Here is a 17,226-nt window from a genome sequence, read left to right as displayed (position 1 = left end):
ATCACCTCCCATTCTTCTTTTCTCTAATGGAATACCCTGCTGACGCTCACTGCCTATGATCAGACATCTGAATGAGATGTTGGAGGTCTACCAAGACCTTGCAACTTGTAAGTCAGGAATAGGCAGCACCTACAGGAGAGGAGGGGAACAAAATACCTGATGTTTCAGCTTGATCTGTCTATTGACTTCAGTTTCCAGGTTACTGTTGGCTTGTCGACTCCACATTTGTGGCTGGTTGTGTTAGACCACTGATATTCTATTTTCCTCCTTCCATCCTCTCCTGAAAGTAGTTTCTCACATTGGGATCCCCTTCCCGAAGACCAACCACCTCCAGTACCCCATACAAGTGACTTTTCTTATATGTAAGCCTGGAACACTTGCCAAGCATCCACACTTGAATTTAATGATTGGAGTCTTATGGGCCCAACTTACATTCGTCAATGACAATAACCGCAGGCTGGGTCCCTCCACCCTCAACGCTGCTCCTACCTGACTCACACCACTACCACAACTGATTTCAGCTGCTGAATCACTTTCCCTAGTTGCAGGACTTGGGCAAGATCAGCATGGATAGGTACAGGGAAACAAAAGAGGAGGGGAAAATGGAAGAAGATAAAAAGGAGTGAAGGCACCACAAGTGATGTTTTGGGAGGATGGGAGGGGTGAAGCCAAGATAGTCACTTTGGAGGGGGTGGGGAGTGGGAAGTGACTGAGAGCAGTGCTTTGGGGAGGATGTGGGGGAGAAGAGGGCCATGTTGAATTGAAGAATTAGAAGAATGTAGCATGGACTGGGTGACAGGCAGAGGAGAGAGTGTCTGTAAACTGGAGAGAAGGTGTTCAATGTGGCAAAGCTGTACTGAAAACCCAAATGTGATTCAACTATGAGCCTAAGAAAAATAATGAAGTATAACCAGAGTGCACCATTTTTAGAGTAAAAATTCAAAATGTTCCAAGAGGTCAGAGAGAGAAATAAATTCAAACCCCATTGTCCTATTAAAAGTAATTTCAAATTGAATCCCTCAACACGTGATTGTACAACACTATGCACTTAAAAATTTCCTATATGTAGTACGTAGGCTTCTACATGTGTTTTAGTGGGTTTTAAAATAATGATTGATAGGACAATTATTACCCAATCAGGCCAACCATAATTTTAATATAAAGACTCATACTCGAGCTATTTTGAGGTTTCCAGCAGGAGCGCTTTTATATCGTCACAGTGACCGAATCCTAATACATAATTGGTACCTCAAATGCTTTTCTCATACAATCCACCTCCCCACCACCATGACCTACAATTAATGATGAATCAAACCTACCATTGGAGTGATTTGTTGTGTTGGTACCAAACACCATTGGGAAAACATCAACACTTGAGCCACTTACATAATACTCTTAATTCATCATCTCAAGTTATTCCCATGACCAATATCAGACAGGCAACTACCCCGGTGCTGTACAGCTCAAAACGTGCTCTCCTAATACAGCTATGGTTTGGATGGACAACAGTTGTAATTTACCTGCCTTTTGCTTCTCCCATGACTTCTTGGCCATTGAAGCCTTCTCCACTTTGCTAGATTCTCCATGCTTCTCTCCTCCTTAGCTAGTCTTAGCTGGGCGGCACAGTGGCGCAGTGGTTAGCACCGCAGCCTCACAGCTCCAGCGACCCGGGTTCAATTCTGGGTACTGCCTGTGTGGATTTTGCAAGTTCTCCCTGTGTTTGCGTGGGTTTCCTCCGGGTGCTCCGGTTTCCTCCCACATGCCAAAGACTTGCAGGTTGGTAGGTAAATTGGCTATTAGCAATTGCCCCTAGTGTAGGTAGGTGGTAGGGAAATATAGGGACAGGTGGGGATGTGGTAGGAATATGGGATTAGTGTAGCATTAGTATAAATGGGTGGTTGATGGTCGGCACAGACCCGGTGGGCCGAAGGGCCTGTTTCAGTGCTGTATCTCTAAACTAAACTAAACTAGTCGGCTTAAACCATCCACACGTCCTCCAACACATTTTTTTGTTATCTCTAATCTCTATCATCATTGCCTCCTTTTGTCTTACACAATCATCACTTCTGTCATCTAATCGTCTCCTATCCACCTAATCACAGATCTCGCGTTTCTTTTTATCCCCTGCCTCATTTTTCCTGGCTCAGTTCTTTGTTAAAGGCTGTTCATCTGTAACATCTTCCTGTCCTAACAGAAGTCATGATCTGAAACGTTAGCCTCCCTTTCCTGCGATAGACAGGTTTTGTATTAGCAAAGGTATCAAGGGATAATGGAGTTGAACTACAGATCTAATTTATTAGTGTATGGCCTACACCTCTACCTATGTTTGAGTGATTCTAGCATTTACCGTTCTTTTTTGTTTCCGATTTCAAGCATCTGCACCATTTTGCTTTTTGATTTATAATTGTCACAGACCCTTCATTACACTTTATTGAAATCTTACTGACACAGGGATCTTCATCTACGTAGGATCTTCTCATGCGTCAAATCAGGTCTTGTAGAAATACAGAGTAATAACACTTAGGGTTTGTTACTTTCATCCCATTTTCTCATGCCAGACACTATTCATACTCAGAGAGGAGACATACTCTTGTCAATTTTTGCACACAAGCAAGTCTTTGGTTGACTTGCCCTCAGCTTTTCTGTTCTCTCCCTGCAGAGCATTACCTCAGCTCCGTTGCACTGGAGGTTCAACCCCATTCGAACAAGGGAGACAGATTCACCAACACAACACCCAGTCAGTGACCCAATGGCAAGGTTATTGACTATCTCCCAGCCATTTTGTTTCTTCCAATTTTCCCTCCTTTGCTGACGGCTGTGATGCCTACTTGTGTACAGGTTCCAGTAACTTACTATCACCTCACAAACATGCCACTCTACAGGTGCCAGTCCAGACAGTGAGTATCCCCTCATCATGAGCAGCACTGACTCTGACCCTGTCCTCATTTGCCACCCAGATTTCCAGCAGGATACACTTTCCCTCTCTCTGGCCCAGGAATGCTGAAGCTAATTATAGCTACAGCCCTGACTGCCAATCTCTATCCAGTGAGCCTCCGCTGTAAAAGCTGAAGATATTGGATGAGGACATTATGAGACTGGGCCCCAATTCCCTGCACTGCCCATGGCCCAATAGCTTGCCAGCACTCACCGTCTTAGACAGATGCATGAAGAATAGCCACGTGGGTGAGATATCAGAAGGCAGCTATCACCTGTGAAACTGAGCACCCCCCTGTGCCATCAGGAGAGGAGAGGAGGTAAAAAACCAACAGAACCAAACACTTCCTTCCCGAAATAACATTTCAACAGCAATTTGTTTAATCATTCTCTCATACTGGTGAATGCTTCTCATTTAGTAATTTAATACTTGGAGCACTGTAGCTGAGAGAGCACACAGGGAATGTCTGCTTGAGTGCTGGAGACAAGGCCCTAATTTAATCGCTGGGTCGCAAAAAAAGCCATTATATCACTCAAGTTGCACTCTCATGGTTAATGGTTGTCAGCTGGCTCCCTCAATTTTAATTACTGCTTTTTTTCTAAACCACATTCTTTTCAAAATATTATAACAGACAGTGGCAGTTGTTCTCTCAGCATTGCAGCTGGGATTTGCAATTAAATTTTAATTTATCTAACAAGAACATAACATTTTTTTTTTAAGCCATTTTCGCCACAGAATCACAAGAATTTTCCAGAATACGAAGAGGACATTAGGCCGAAGACATCAGTCTCATTTTCATAAATCAGCTCTGGCTATTGGCTGACATTTCAGTGCAGTAATGAAGGAGTGTTGAATCGGCAGAGTGCCCATCTTTCAAATGAGATGTTAAACTGAGATCCAATTTGTCCATTCGAGTGGATGTAAAAGACTCTACGGCTCTTTTGAACAAGAGCAGGGCATTTTTTCACTGCCCTAGCTGACCTTCACCCTCAAGCAACACTGTCAAAACACAGGTTAACTGGTCATTTGTTCATCTCTTGCCCCGTGTACCTTGCTGTGAACAAATCTGAAGCTACATCTGCTTACATGACAAAAGTAACTTCAAAAGTAGCCCATCGATTTAGTGCTATGGGAGAGCCCAAGTTAGTAACAAGGTGCTATATAAAGCTTTTTTCTTTCTTTGCTCACCTTCTCCCCGTAACCCTCAATCCCTTCACTCTACAGAGAGGCAATGCATCTATGTTGGCAGCCAGTAGGTTCTCACTGTTAGGAAATGAGACGATGTGGCCTTTTAGTGACAACGAGATCAGGTTTGGCCATGGTGCCCGACACAGTTGAATAGTCAGCATTCATTGCCACACTTCACATATGGTCACCTGGCTGAGATAATAAAAAGGAGCCTGTGGAACTGTTCCCCCAAGCAAGATTCAGTGGCTTCAGGAAAGGAGCAGAGAAAATTGGAAATAAATAATTAGAGAGAAAATGAGAGACTAGGGAGTATTGTGCCTGTCAGCTCTCCCAGTACTGTGCACAAGAAAGAACAAGGGTTCATTCCAAACTCCCGCTGTTTTCACAGGAAAATGTTCAGGATTAAACACAGCCTTTGCAGGAAAATATAATGAAACAATATCCTGCTGAGCAAGCTAGATCTCCCACTCCCTCCCACACATACACACACACAGAACTCTGCTTCTTCCAGATCCTGTGACCTCACTGGAGGTTTGGCACAGCAGATCCAACATATGGTAGAGACACAGATATTCTGCACCAAATCAACACCATTAAAATTCACCCTAAAATATATATTTTTAATACTTTTATCCATTTTAAATAAGGCACCTGGGGCAGTAGCCATGAGCCACACAGTTTCCATGATTCCTTTCTGAATAGCCCAACTGTGTACAGCAAGATTTCACTAACATCAATGAAAAATAAACGATTAGTTAAATGTTTTCAGTATTGCTGCTTGAGGGAGGAATGTTGGCCAGGACATTAGGAAAGTCTCCCAGCTCTTCGACATCCACTTTAACAAGCAGACAGGGCCACAGTTTAACATCTCTTACGAAGGATAGCATCAGCAACAATGTAACACTCCCTCAGTATGGCACTGGAGCGTAAGCTAGGCTACGTGCTCAAATCCTAGAGTGGAACTAGAACCCACAACCTTCTGACTGTGTTTTGTCTACAGAACAGTCAATTGTGTTGCCAAGAACTTCATATGTAAAGCACTTTGAGCTGTTGGCAAGATGTGATAAGGCTGCAAGCCTTTCTTTTCATTTTAATCTACAGGTGGGCCCGACACAGTTCTTTTTGTGTTGCACTTTGTTGCAAGTGTGGAGCAATTAAAAAGAACAAGTGAAAATGCCAGTTTCTGACTTTCCCCAGAGAAATTATAAGGCTTCTTCCTCCATCCCTAATAAATATAACAAGAGGACATTGAACCAGCAGTGAAGCATTGACAATAAAGCACATCTACAATGTTTTTTTTTTGAAGAAATAGAAAGGACTGTACATCATCAGGAAAGCCTCAAAGGAGTATCCTCCCGTACTGTCAACAGCTGGAATCAATCCACACATACAAAACAACAGGTACATCAAAATATCAACACTATCCTGGTCTCAAAGCACAAAGTTCCTTTACGATATAAATGACCCCAAAATTGTTCCTGTAGACTGTGAACTAAAGAAAAATGGCAAAAAAAAAACTTGCCCAGCCACAGAAAGTGTCTTAATTTATAGTGTTCTGGGACACATGGACCCTAGTAGTGGTTTAGGGGTTTTTGTATCAATGTTCTTTCCTTTTATCTCCCTTTCTCCTCTCCTAAATGTGTTGGCTTTTGATGGGTTACGGTTCCAGTAGCACAGAGCTGGTACATTGCCCAAATTATATTGTCCATGTGATTCCAGACAGTGACTGTTGATCACTGGGGGCATCACACCCGGTATCCTGGCACGTTCTCCATCCAAGGGAAACAGCCTCGCACCATCTACCCTACCCCCCCACCAGAAGAAAAGTTCGACAACATAAGTCGATTCAACATTTTCATTACTGTGCAGTTCCATGAGTGCTGTCAGAAAGGGTTGCGCCCCAGCCCATCATTTATCCCTCTTCCACTTACCCATGATGAAAATACCTACTTGCCCACTGCAGAAAGGCTGAGTACAAGTGCCAGGAAATGTGGATATTAGTTCTGATCTGCTAATTGATGACTGGTTTATATGCATCATATCAATTTCTCTTGGCTACAATCACTGGCCTGTGTGGGTGGATTGTGCACTCTTTCAGCTGAGATGTTAAAACAGAGGCACTGACTGTTATTTCCGGACATCAGACTTCTCCAATGGCTGCAACGTAAGGGAGCAGGTCCAAGAGCACTGTGAGCTCCTGCTTAATACAAGCACATTTCTGCTAGAAGCAGCCCAGTAATGTAGCAGGATTACATAACCATTTTCATATTATTACTAGGCCATCAGGACAGTGGTGCTGAAATAACCAACAAGGACCAGTGTCTCTGGCTTGCTTCCACCCATTGGACCTTTCGTAGTGTCAATGTGTCAGAAGTAGACATTTTGCAACTGTATCCAACAATGGCTCTTTGTAGATCTGGCTCCAGGGCACCAATGGAGACACAGAGTTGGCAGAAGTGCTTTGTTGGTGTAGCAAATAACCAAACTCAAATTGCCGTATCACTCTTAAACTGATTTTGAACATGAACCTCCCATTATATATACACCATCTCAGGATTATCAGCATTAAATAGGAATATGAACTAAACAAAATACTAGTTCAGCTGCAAATAATCTGCTTACATCAGGACTTCTGTAAATCAAGAGATAGATAGAGGCAGCTACTGCCAAATCTACTGGTATTCAATTGTTCAACATCTTAACCAAAAAGCAAAGGGCAAAGTTGGTGGATTCAGCAATAATGAGACAAGTGTGCATCTGCAGAATGTGCATTATGACTGGTTTTTCTAGTCAAAACAATTTTCATTCTCAGGGTGGATGTTTCTATGGGTCAGTGATGGTAGAGTGCATTAGTGACATGTATGTGGCCAGAGCCAAGATGGCACATCCCACAGCACGTACCTCTGTTAAGAAAAGTTAATCTTTGCCATGTGTTGCATTTTCCTTCAGAAGCACCCAATGAAATTCCTTTCACAGGAGGGTTTTAGTTATGACAGCACTAGTAGTTGGTGCTTTTGGCATTGGAGACAAAACAGGAAATGCAGGATAACACTACACACAGTGAAGTGGTGATTTGCAACTTTAGATAAAACTAAAAAAAAAGTAAAATGTCACCTACATTAACCATCTGAATCTAAGAAATGTGTTACAATTTTATGATATTTGCTGCAAAATATGATGGGGACTATTTCCCGTATGGCTCAGTTGGCATAGTGCTGTTGAGTGGGGAACTGGATCATATGGACCAGTATGTCCAAGTTTCAATTCTTGTCAATGCTGATCTCAATCAAGGCTGTAATGAGAACACAATTTTGGAATTCATCAATTCTGGGCTAATTTGAAGAAAAATAACCAGGAAATCCCCTCTTCTGATCGATAACCATAGCTCCATTCATTGGATACTGCCTAAGGAGAGGATCAGGCTTGGCTGTGATGCTGTGTCTTGTCATATGACATGCCACTCACCATTGAGGCTGTCACATAAAATAATGGGCAACTAGATAAGATAACAAAGAGCAGCTAGCGCCTATGGAACTGCACAAGTCAGGGTCTTTGAAAGAACAAGGGAAAAAAAGTGTATGGTGGGGGAAAAATGTGCTAAGCAATATAGGGAACAGCAGCGAGTAATTCACCTCCTGACTCCCCAAAGCCTGTCCACCATCTACAAGGCACAAGTCAGTAGTGTGATGGAATACTCTCCACTTGCCTGGCCAGCGACGCCCACATCCCATGAATGAATAAGAAAGATACTGGAGCTATAACACAATAGTCATATCACGGGCTTTAGATTAGCATGTTTCCGGCAGTTCCTGCAGCCATACTGGTGCCAAACGTCGTGCTCTGCACTCCTTTGGACCCCACCAGAAAGGCCAAGAGGGGGGTTTTGACGCTTGGGCAACTCTCAACCTCCATACATTCGCCCAGGCATGCGCCATGGAGAGGTCACTTCATAGTTGCCTCGCAGCGACTGACACCACTGACCACCTCCAGGTGCTTACCCATTGTCTCTCGAGACAAGGAGGCCAAAGAAGAAGAAGATTAGCATACAGAACATGAGGGAAGCTCAGACTGGGGAGGATGGTGCCAGAGGTTGCACTGTCTGATGGCAGGGTGAGCATCGATGGGTTTGATGGTCTTTTGCTGCCCTATTATGAGGGGGTTTGATAAAGTAGATAAGAAACTGTTTAAACTGGTAGCAAGGTCAATAACCAGCAGACATAGATTTAAGATAATTGGGAAAAGATCCAGAGGAAGATAAGGAGAATTTTTTTTTAAATGGTGAGTTGTTGTGATCTGGAATGCTTTGGCTGAAAGGGTGGTGGAAGCAGATTCGATAGTAACTTTCAAAAGAGAATTGGATAAACACTTGCAAAAGAAAAAGCTGGAGGGTTGACGGAAAAGGGCAGGGGGAGTAAAACTAATTTGGATAGCACCTTCAGAGGCAGAATGGCATCCTTCTGTGCTGTATATTTATCTGTGAATCCAAGGCACCTGATACACTTTGGTCATATTTGCTAGAAGATATGAAGGGGGAGTAAAATCCTACATTTGATTTTTTTTGGTGTCATCTACTGCAGGTACTGTTGGGCAGAAAATTACTTTGACATAGAACGACATCTACAAAGAATTTACAGCTTTGATGGAATTATTGCAAATATGTTGGCTGATAATACCATTAATTCATTAATTAAACTAAAAATAGTAAAGGTTCACAGTGGAAAATAGGATCAAGAAATGGAAGTGAATAGGGAAAGAAGCATTGCATAGTTCGTGATAGACTCCTGCTTGTTCGAGTATGTCCGAGCTGTAAATGATTTCATTATCTTCTGTGGGTTCGCTCATGGCTGAAGAGTCGATGGGGGATTGACATGGACATCCACAGAACTGGCCGCTCATATTGTCATTACTGGTGCTTGGGGGAACTTCTGCAGCTGCACCACATCTGCTCTTCCTCTGGGCACGGCGGATGTTACGAGTTTGGCTTAGAGGTCTTGCAGTGTATAACTAAGCCAGAAAGCCCAGAAATTCCTAGGCTCCATCCCTGGTCTGCTGAGTTAGCTGATGTGTCAGCTGTAACTTCGCCGGAGTACATTTGCCTCTGAGTCAGAAGGATGGGGATACCAGTCCCACTCCAGAGACTTGAGCACAAAATCTACGCAGATGCTGATTGAATGCAACACCATCAGAGGTGTCATCTTTCGAATGAAACATTAAACTGAGTGCCCATCTGCCCTCTCAGGTGCATGTAAAAAAAAATCCTGTGACGTTACTTTGAAAAAGAGCAGGGGAGTTCTGCTGGCATCCTGGCCATTATTTATTCCTCAACCAACATCAGTAAAAATCAATTATCTGGTCATGATCCCACATTGCTGTTTGTGGAACCTTTCTGCGCACAAGTTGCCTGCCACATTTCCTACATTACAACAATGACTACACTTCAAACATAAAAGGTGCTTTGTTGGTTACAAAACACTTCAAGATGTCCCGAGTTCATGAAAAGTGCCGTATGAATCCTGAGATGCTGCAAATAGCTTCAGCTCCCCTTGAGCAGGGAAAAGGAAAATCCTGCAAGATCAGTATCCAGTGATCCCTGATGGAATTACCTGCACATGAGCATGAGAACGAACTCAGCTGTGATGCTGCCCACCAACCATCCCCATTTCGAGTAGCTTCTTGACACGCTCAGTCAAGATTCAGCCTTGAGAAATGGCCAATAGGCTAAGGTACCAGGTGATGATTTCTCCATCTGCGCCCTTCATCACCCCCACCCAGACAAACACCCAACAAGTTGCCAGCACTTTCTCCAGAGGACAGGGGATTTAATTCTAAAGCAGGGGTGAGAAATTCTGCAGAAATCAAAACATACCATTGTAATATTTAAAAGGAGTGCACATTTCATGACAAATGTGTACCATAAAGTTGGTTTAGTGTCACTTCATATCAACCGATCATCCTGCCAGTCACATCTCATATTTTAACTGGCCTGATTGACGTTCCTTCCCTCAAGTCAAGGAGGGTTTGTCAAATACTTTTCGTGAAGACGTTGCCTCTTTAAATATGAAGTTAGCTGGATTCTATAATACTCAGTTAGCCCTGGCTGTAAAACATTTGCCTCACAAGATATATTTAGGTTATGGTTGAGTTATTTTTGCCCCCAGTTCAGTGCATCAGATTACCAAGAATCTCTGGGCAATGACTGCCACTTTTGCCCAGAAAGTCAGCTTTTTAAAAGTGTCCCTATAGTTTGGTTGGCCAGGATTTTTTGTTTGGTAATTGAGGTGATACAATGAGGTGATACAAATGACATGATGCGGGGGGGAAAACATATCACTTGCATGTGACCTACTGGCCTTCCTTTAGTTTAAAGCCCCTTTAATGATTGTGCTCTTATTTTCACCATAGACACTGGGATTTACCTGGATTTCTTCAAAGGATTCCTCGATGTTGGTGACATGGTGCTGTTCATGCAGAGCAGGCTCGTCGCAAAAGAAACACACCAGGCATTTGTCGTTCAGGCAGAACAGCTTGACTTTGTCATGGTCCTTACAGGGGAAGGAGTTCCTTTGGGCTTGGAGGATGGCGTCCAAGGGGAAAGCGCTGTATCTCTCCACGATGTTAGACAGCTTGAGGCTGGGGGAGAGCAAAGGGTCCCTGAAGCTCCTCCTGCACTCGGGGCAGTCCCTGGAGCAGTGATCCTGCCTGTTCCAATGCTCAGTGATGCACTTCCTACAGAAATAATGCTCACAGCCAAAGCTCACGGGATCCTGGTAGATACTCAGGCAGATGGAGCACAGCAGCTCGTCTTTGAGACCGCAAGCCATAAGAGCAAAAGAAAGGGTGCTGAGTGTTGATCAGATCCGCCTGCAAGTAAGGATCTGCTCTCCCTCTGTCCCGCTCTGGTGTCAATTTCCCTCCGCGATCGCCCTTATTGCTGATCAATTTCATTCCAGGAAGTGTTCCTGAGGGAAGCACCAAACTGCTACCTGTGACAGACAGAGGGGAAGCCAACATAGATCCTCCTGAGCTTCGGAACCATCAGAACATCATCTTGCATCACCCATTGCTCAGTTTGTAAATTCGACAAGCCGAGATACAATTCTCCTTTCCAGGCAATTAAAACGTGCTTAAAAGGTGAAACTCTTGAGGTTTTTGTTTCGTGACGTTTCCCCTCCCCAAGCAAGTGGTTGCGCCTCGATTGTGTTATTGTGTTACATTCATGTTGCGATTGGATTCGCTACCTCCAAAAGGAAAATAGAAATTCTGAAACCGGGTCCGCCCCCGGGCTGTGAATGTGCGGGTGCTCGATCACCCAAATGATTGGAGTCCTAGCCCTATTCAGAAACCCCAGGAAAAACACGATAGGATCTCCTTTTAAAAGCAACTAACTTTGCCAATTTTTTACTCTTGTCTCTCGAGAACGTTAACTCTTTATTGGAGGAAAGCCCAAATAGGGGGGTGGCCTCTAGTTCCGACCCCCAAGGGTCATTCTTCATGACGCTCCGAGATAGTGAGTGCTGGCTTGCAATTCAACTGTGAGGGCATCATCACAGCCCAGCACAATCATGCTCCAGTTTGAAGTGTCCAGCGTGTGTCCCTGAGGTTAATTACAGCACCGAACTCCTGGTCTGACTTTTATTTAAAGATTTTAACATCACCAAAATAAATTTAAAAGCTGGGAACAATCGAGTATAGCGATATATTTAAAATAATTCCCAAATGGCGACCACACTTTGAAGAATTTCCCGATGTCAGTTTTAAATATACCTTTACTAGTTTGAGCCTGTGTCCCCTTGGCAATTTAACTTTAGATAAAATTCTAGGTTTATTTTTCCCCATTCCCTTAACAATCTACCATATATTCTATCAGGTGCTTCCTCTCTCGGCCCAAGTTTCTTAAGCCTTCCATTACAACTCAGAGCCTGACAGTAGGAATCAATCTTGCAGCACTAGAGAATTTTCCTTGTTCTTTGATGATCAGAAGTGGACGCAGTATTCAACGTGTAGTGTGACCACAGCACTACAAAGTTTGATCACTGGCTTAGCTGACAGATAATCTATTTAAATATGTTCATGCTGCATTGTCTGACTGGAGATGCTGCTGTTAGTCCACAAAAGGAGACCAGGCTTAGATGACAGGATTTCATTATGGAACTTCATGATCCTTTGTATCTCGAAGGCACATTTTACAAGCTATAAACCTTAATTAGTTTGCCCAATGGGATTTCTCACCATATAAAGTGACAATGTTTTTCTATAGATTAAAAACAGATAATGAGCTGTACTGCATACTAAAGTAGCTGACACACAGAGTCAGAGCAGGTCATTGGTCAATCTATACTTTGTGCTGAGTCCGCTGAGTGACAGAAGGTGGGCTGCATTTGGCTTCAGTGCTCTTGGACTAGGGTTGGGAAAGTTAACAATTGTTTCTACTCCTGTCGGCGACTGAATAACTACCTGGAATTCTTTGAGTAGAGGATCGAGCTCAGCTGTGATGCCCCTTTAAAATCATAAAAACTGATCTCGAGGTTCAGGAGCAGTGATGTAGTTAATATTAATAATTGGTCACTAGTCATGGAAAGCTTCCAATGGTCCAATAGCCAGCACTTACTGGCACTTCAACATTACCCAGACACCCAGCAGAGATTAACACGTACAAATTGTCCCTGCACCCCAAATCTATGTTATTTTTGTTGTTGAGAAAAATGAAGGGCCAGGGCTTTTAGTGCTGGACACCAGAAAGTCTGGAAAAACTAGGAGAGGAAACAATCAGCCAATAATGGTCAGGTTTCATCAAGCTTGGGTTTTGGTGCCAGGCTTCACCCAATTCTAACACTCACACCTCTGATCAGAAGATCATGGGTTCAAGCTCTACTCTAGAGACTTGAGCAGATAATTCAGGCTGACACTTCAGCACAGTACTGAGGGAGTACTGCACCATCGAAGATGCCATCTTTTGGATGAGATGTTAAACTGTCTACCTTTCAGGTGGATATAAAACATACCACAGCACTATTCGACAAAAAGGAGTTCTCCCGGTATCCTGGCCAATACTTACTCCTCAGCCAATGTCACTAAAACAGATTACCTGTTCATTTATGTCATTGCTGTTTGTGGGATCTTGCTGTGCATATTTTGGGTGCACATTCTCCTACATTACAACAGTAATTACACTTCAAAAATATTCCGCTGGTTGTGAAGTGCTTTGAGACATCCTGAAGTCGTGAAAGATGATATATAAATGCAAGTTCTTTCTATCTTTCTTTTGAATCCTGCTCACAATGGTACAGTGCCCCAATAATAGTCCGAATATTCAAGGAAAGATGAGCAAGAAAATTGGAGCACATAAAGTATTACTGGATGCTGACTGATGCTAACTGACCTGCAATCTTTACTACTATATCTGGTTCTATTTCAGGTTTTCACCCTTCACACATTTTATTTTACCACTGCGTTCTTTTTAATGCTCAGTAGTTATGTAAAATTACACAGTATGTACACCGCAAAGACAGGCCATTTGGCCCAACTTATCCATGCCAGTGTCTATATTTCACACAAGCCTCCTCCCAGCCCTCTTCATCTAACTCTGTCAGTGTTACCTTCTAGGCCTGTCACTCTCATGTGTTATTCCCCTGAAATGCATCTATGCTATTCACCATGTGGTAGCAAATTCCACATTCTAAAAACACCCTGAGTGAAGATGTTTCTCCTGAATTCCTTATTGGATTTATTAGTGACTATATTATATTATTCACCCTTGCTTTGGGCACCGCCACCACCCCTCCCCCACTGACAAGTGGAACCATCTTCTCTACATCTACCCTATCAAACCCTTTCATAACATTAAAGGTCTCCATTAGGTCACCCCTCAGAATTCTCTTTTCCAGAGAAAAGGTTCCAGCCTGTTCATTCTTTTCTGATGGGTTTAAGCACTCAGGGCTGAATTTTACCAGCCCTTTGGGGATGGGCTGGGAGGCGGGAAGGCTAGCAAAATGACACAGGGAGGCGGCGAGTGCCATGCCCGTTGTCATGCCTCTGCTATGCCACCATTACCAGCGGCGGGAAACGTGGGAGACAGCCCGCCCACATGGAGCCCAATTGAGCAACTTAAGTGGCCAGTTAAGGGCCTTTTTCAGCCTCTGCTGTCATTTCACCAGCGCTTGAGGGCCCTCCGCCACAGGGGAGACTGTCAGGTAAACAGCCGGTGGGCGTTGAGGGTGGGGGAGGGCTCCTTTTCGAGTGCTCTTTGGCTCACGGAGAGGCCCTCAAATGCAATGGTGCCCCCATGGCAATGGCGACGGCTGCCCTCTGCAACCACACATCTCCCTCCCACCCCTGCCACCTGACGGGCCCCAACACCCCTAAACCGCACTTACCTGCCTTTGAGGACGCACGGCCATTGATGTGCCCTCATTCTGCAGATGCAGGCCCAGCAGTGGCCACCACTAGCAGTGGCGCTTCTGAGGCTGATGAGCTGTCAGCCCTCTGACTAGCCGGCAACTCTTGGGGACGGGCCGTCCTCCTTAATAGGGACGACAGCCCTGGTGACAGGCAGTTAATTGATTGCCACCAACAAGATGCAGTCCCAGGTCCCACTGATCACCTCCATAAAATCCAGCCTTCAGATCTGGTACCATCCTTGTAAATCTTTTTTGTACCCTCTCCTTTCTATATTAGAGCCCAGAACTGTTCACAGCTATCTAAATGTGGTCTTACCAATAGTCTAAGCTCAGGGGGGGCTGCGCTGAGGCCTCGCCACTGCCATTAAAATGCAGTGGGGCCTTGTCGGCATCAGCGGTCATGGTGGGTCGCTCCCGCAACGTCGAGGAGCTGGTAAAATTTATCCCATGATCTCAGCCTTTCAATTTCTTTCCCTCTAGAAATGAATCCCAGTGCTTTGTTTGCTTTTATTATGCCCTTACTAACCTGTGTTGCTTGTGTTTCTGTGCTCCTCAATCCCTTTGCTCCTTGACCCTATTTAGACTCGTAGTAATGTGAAGATGTTTGCCCGGGGAAATGGAAGATTTTCTCACTGTGCATTCAATGTGGATCCTTCAGGTACCACACGGGCTAGATGCAGAAATACATTTGCACGATCCTTAGCTGCAAATGCACTGTCCAGCTCAAATTATCTTCTCTCTGCAACCTCACTATGTTGAAATCAAGGGAGTGATTTTCCACACCAGTGCTCTTGATGCATATTAGGAATTTGCACATCTCCAGCCCATTAATTTTAATAAATGGGAAATCACAGACAGGGGTGTGCGAATTCCTGATATGATCTCCTGGCATGTGCCAGCAGCGCCAATGTGGAAAATCTACCCTTGAGACTCATTGCAGTATCTCTAACTCATTCTTTTCCTGGACCATAAAATTATAGAACACCTCATATCCCTTAGTCTTCCCTTCCCTCCAAAGCTTCAAACTTGACCTAACAATTGTAACTTCTTTTATTATTATTTATTATTCCCTTCTTTTAAAAAAAAACTCCTGATTGCACTCCTTGTAAAGGGAGAGGGACACATCTTGACTTTTCTGCCCAATTCAACATACCATAGATCATTCAAACAACAACAGCTCATTTATATAGAGCCTTTAATGTAATGAAGCATCCCAAGGTGCTTCACAGCAGTGTGATAAAACATAACCTGACAACAAGCCACACAAGGAGATATTAAGTCAGATGACTAAAGCTTGGTCTAAGAGGTAGGTTTTAAGGAGTGACTTCAAGGAGGAAAGCAAGGTAGAGAAATGGAAAGGTGTAGGGAGGGTATTCCAGAGCTTAGGGCCTAGGCAACTGAAGGCATGGCCACCAATGGCAGAATGATAAAAATCCAGGTTGCTCAATAGCCCAGAATTAGAGAAACGCAGATATCTCAGAGAACATGCTAACCTTTTGTGATTCATGTACAAGGACACCCAGATCCCTCTGTACTGTAGAATTCTGCAGTTGTGGTGGATTATAATCCTAGTCCCTTTTTGGAACTATCCCAGAACAGGTGTACTTCTCAGATGGTCACTGTCAACCTAAGGTTGAGAAAGACAGATCCACACAGCCTGTGTGGAGTTCGCAAGTTCTCCCTGTGACCGGTTTCCGCCGGGTGCTCCGGTTTCCTCCCACTGCCAAAGACTTGCAGGTTGATAGGTAAATTGGCCATTGTAAATTGCTCCTAGTGTAGGTAGGAGAATGGTAGGGAATATGGGATTAATGTAGGAGAGGATATGGTAGGGAATATGGGATTAATGTAGGATTAGTATAAATGGGTGATTGATGGTTGGCACAGACTCGGTGGGCCAAAGGGCCTGTTTCAGTGCTGTATCTCTCTATGATTCTATGACTCTAAAGGTACTTGAATGGGTCTGCATGATTGATCTAACTCTCCCCAAAGGAAAGCAACCAGCTGAGAATATTACCATCCTCCAGATAGCCTTTTTAACAATTTTCAGCCAGATTATAATAACCCGGATATTATGAGGGTCTGGGGATCTCTCCTTAGTAATGTACCTCCCCACCAAAGAGTGTACAGAGCTGGGTTCATGAGTTAGTGATACAGAAGACTACATGAGACAATCTAAATTCTAAATTATAGAAAAGTTTGTCAAAGAACGGAACATGCAATTCACAGTTGGTGTGACAGTCAATTGTAACATTAATAGTTCCAGGAAAAGATAAAAAGTACAGTCTTGCTTCTAGTACAGAATCCAATTTTTAAATCCAAATATTGTTACAGTAAAATATTTAAGTAGGATATCCATCAATTATTAAAATAACATTTAACTTAAATTCCTGAGTAGAAGACTACAGAGTTAGCGAGATACCTCTGTCCCAGAAAATTATCATGACCTTACTCCTGTAGTCATGCCTTTACCATGAGAGATACTGGAACGAGTCCAACGAATCTAAAAATCCAATGTGTGCTCCTAATATTTATACTGTTTTTCAAGTTGCGTAACGATTTCTTATGTATGGGGTGTTACCTCAACTGTAGGTAAATTCGTCCCTCTTTATTTCCTAAATAAGGCTGCATAACTGTTAATTTCTAGGTAAAGTCAGTCCTTTTTGACTTCTAAGAAAGCCAAGCTGCGGGCCTTGTGATAGTCAATTG

At 43.6% G+C, this 17,226-nt stretch overlaps 1 protein-coding gene across 2 annotated transcripts in view; it reads right to left on the bottom strand.

Moving 5' to 3' along the window:
- The window catches only part of trim62.1 (tripartite motif containing 62, tandem duplicate 1), an 82,541-nt gene extending 65,538 nt beyond the window's left edge, over positions 1–17,003 (bottom strand). The window contains exon 1 of one of the 2 annotated variants that reach the window (XM_068017468.1): positions 16,970–17,003. In XM_068017468.1, coding sequence (XP_067873569.1) covers positions 16,970–16,981 — 12 coding nt within the window. In that variant the 5' untranslated portion in view covers positions 16,982–17,003. Of the gene's footprint in view, positions 1–10,539; positions 11,132–16,969 lie in introns of those variants that run through there. The other variant, XM_068017467.1, reaches the window with a different exon arrangement.
- Between the last annotated feature and the right edge of the window lie 223 nt (positions 17,004–17,226).

The sequence above is a fragment of the Heterodontus francisci genome, chromosome 37, assembly GCF_036365525.1.
Source record: "Heterodontus francisci isolate sHetFra1 chromosome 37, sHetFra1.hap1, whole genome shotgun sequence".
NCBI classification, from domain to species: Eukaryota; Metazoa; Chordata; class Chondrichthyes; order Heterodontiformes; family Heterodontidae; genus Heterodontus; species Heterodontus francisci.
This window is presented reverse-complemented; position numbering and strand designations above follow the sequence as displayed.